At 59.5% G+C, this 1,123-nt stretch overlaps 1 protein-coding gene across 1 annotated transcript in view; it reads left to right on the top strand.

The window, feature by feature from the left end:
* The first annotated feature begins 48 nt into the window (after positions 1-48).
* The window catches only part of RNF169 (ring finger protein 169), an 83,593-nt gene continuing 82,518 nt past the window's right edge, over positions 49-1,123 (top strand). Inside the window, 2 exon segments of the mRNA XM_024762007.1 lie at positions 49-306; positions 309-416. Coding sequence (XP_024617775.1) covers positions 54-306; positions 309-416 — 361 coding nt within the window. The 5' untranslated portion in view covers positions 49-53.

Here is a 1,123-nt window from a genome sequence, read left to right as displayed (position 1 = left end):
CGCCCTCTACTCTTCTCCCTCGCAACGGACTCTCCCCACAAACGGGAAACAAGATGGCGGCGGCAGGTCCGAGTACTCGGGCCTCTTCCGCGGCGGCAGCGGCAGCTCTGAATCGGCGGGGTCGGCGGGGCCGCTGTGACGAGATGGCGGCAGCCAAGACTGGGACCCCGGGCCCGGCCTCTGGCCCCGCGCTGCTGGTGTTGCCGCCGCCGTTGCTGCAGCCGCCGCCACCGCCGCGGCCAGAGGAGTCGGACTGCGCTGGGTGCCTGGAGACCCCGGGGGAAGCGGCGGCCCTGCCGTGCGGCCATTTTTCCGCCGCGGCCCACCCGAGCGCTGCCGCCCGCGTCGTGACGGGGGCGCGGCCGCCACGGGGCCCAGGCCCGAGCAGGAGACGCGCGGCGCGCCAGCGGAGCCAGGTGGAGTTTCCTCTTCTCCCCTTGGGGTCCGGAGCGAGGCTGCCGCGCCCCGGCCTGGCCTGGTTAGGGGGTGGAGGGTCCCAGGCCCTGGCCCTGCTCGAGCGGGTGTCGAGAGTTCTCGTGGGGTTGGAACCGGGCTTTGCCCAGGTGCAGTATGTGTTTCTGAATTTTGAACTTCGGGATGAAGTACGGGCACGATGGATTTGGAGTCAGAAGTTTGAAGGGAGCCATAGCATTTCTTGGAACAAGTTAGGGCCAGGTTGGAATTGGTGAGTGGAGGAGGGTACCGAACTTTGTAGGGGCAGTGGAGGATCCGAGAAGTGCTTGATTTAGTGTTGGGTGAAGAGCTTGGGGTTGAATTGCTTGTAAAGATGTGATCCCTGGGCCTGAGTGGGTCAATGAGAGGTGTGGCATATACGGAGTGTGAGGGGCAGATTAGATTGATTTTGAGGATGCGAAGGGAGCTTTTCAGACTTGAGCGTTTGAGTTTATATGTGCAGTTTTCACAACATCTTGAAAAACGCAAGAGCCTGGCACGTAGAGAAGACGTAATAAATGATGGCTATTTATATTTATAATAACTAATAATAAGCTCCAGCAGTGCTCTACAAAAAAAAGATGGATGGGGTTTAAAAGTTTTGGAAGCGGAGACTGGTTGGCGGGGGCTGCTTCTATCTCGATGGCAGTAGGTTTCCTACTATTTTCCT

Source organism: Neophocaena asiaeorientalis, unplaced genomic scaffold (assembly GCF_003031525.2).
Source record: "Neophocaena asiaeorientalis asiaeorientalis breed wild unplaced genomic scaffold, Neophocaena_asiaeorientalis_V1.1 scaffold263, whole genome shotgun sequence".
In the NCBI taxonomy this organism is placed as follows: domain Eukaryota; kingdom Metazoa; phylum Chordata; class Mammalia; order Artiodactyla; family Phocoenidae; genus Neophocaena; species Neophocaena asiaeorientalis.
This window is presented reverse-complemented; position numbering and strand designations above follow the sequence as displayed.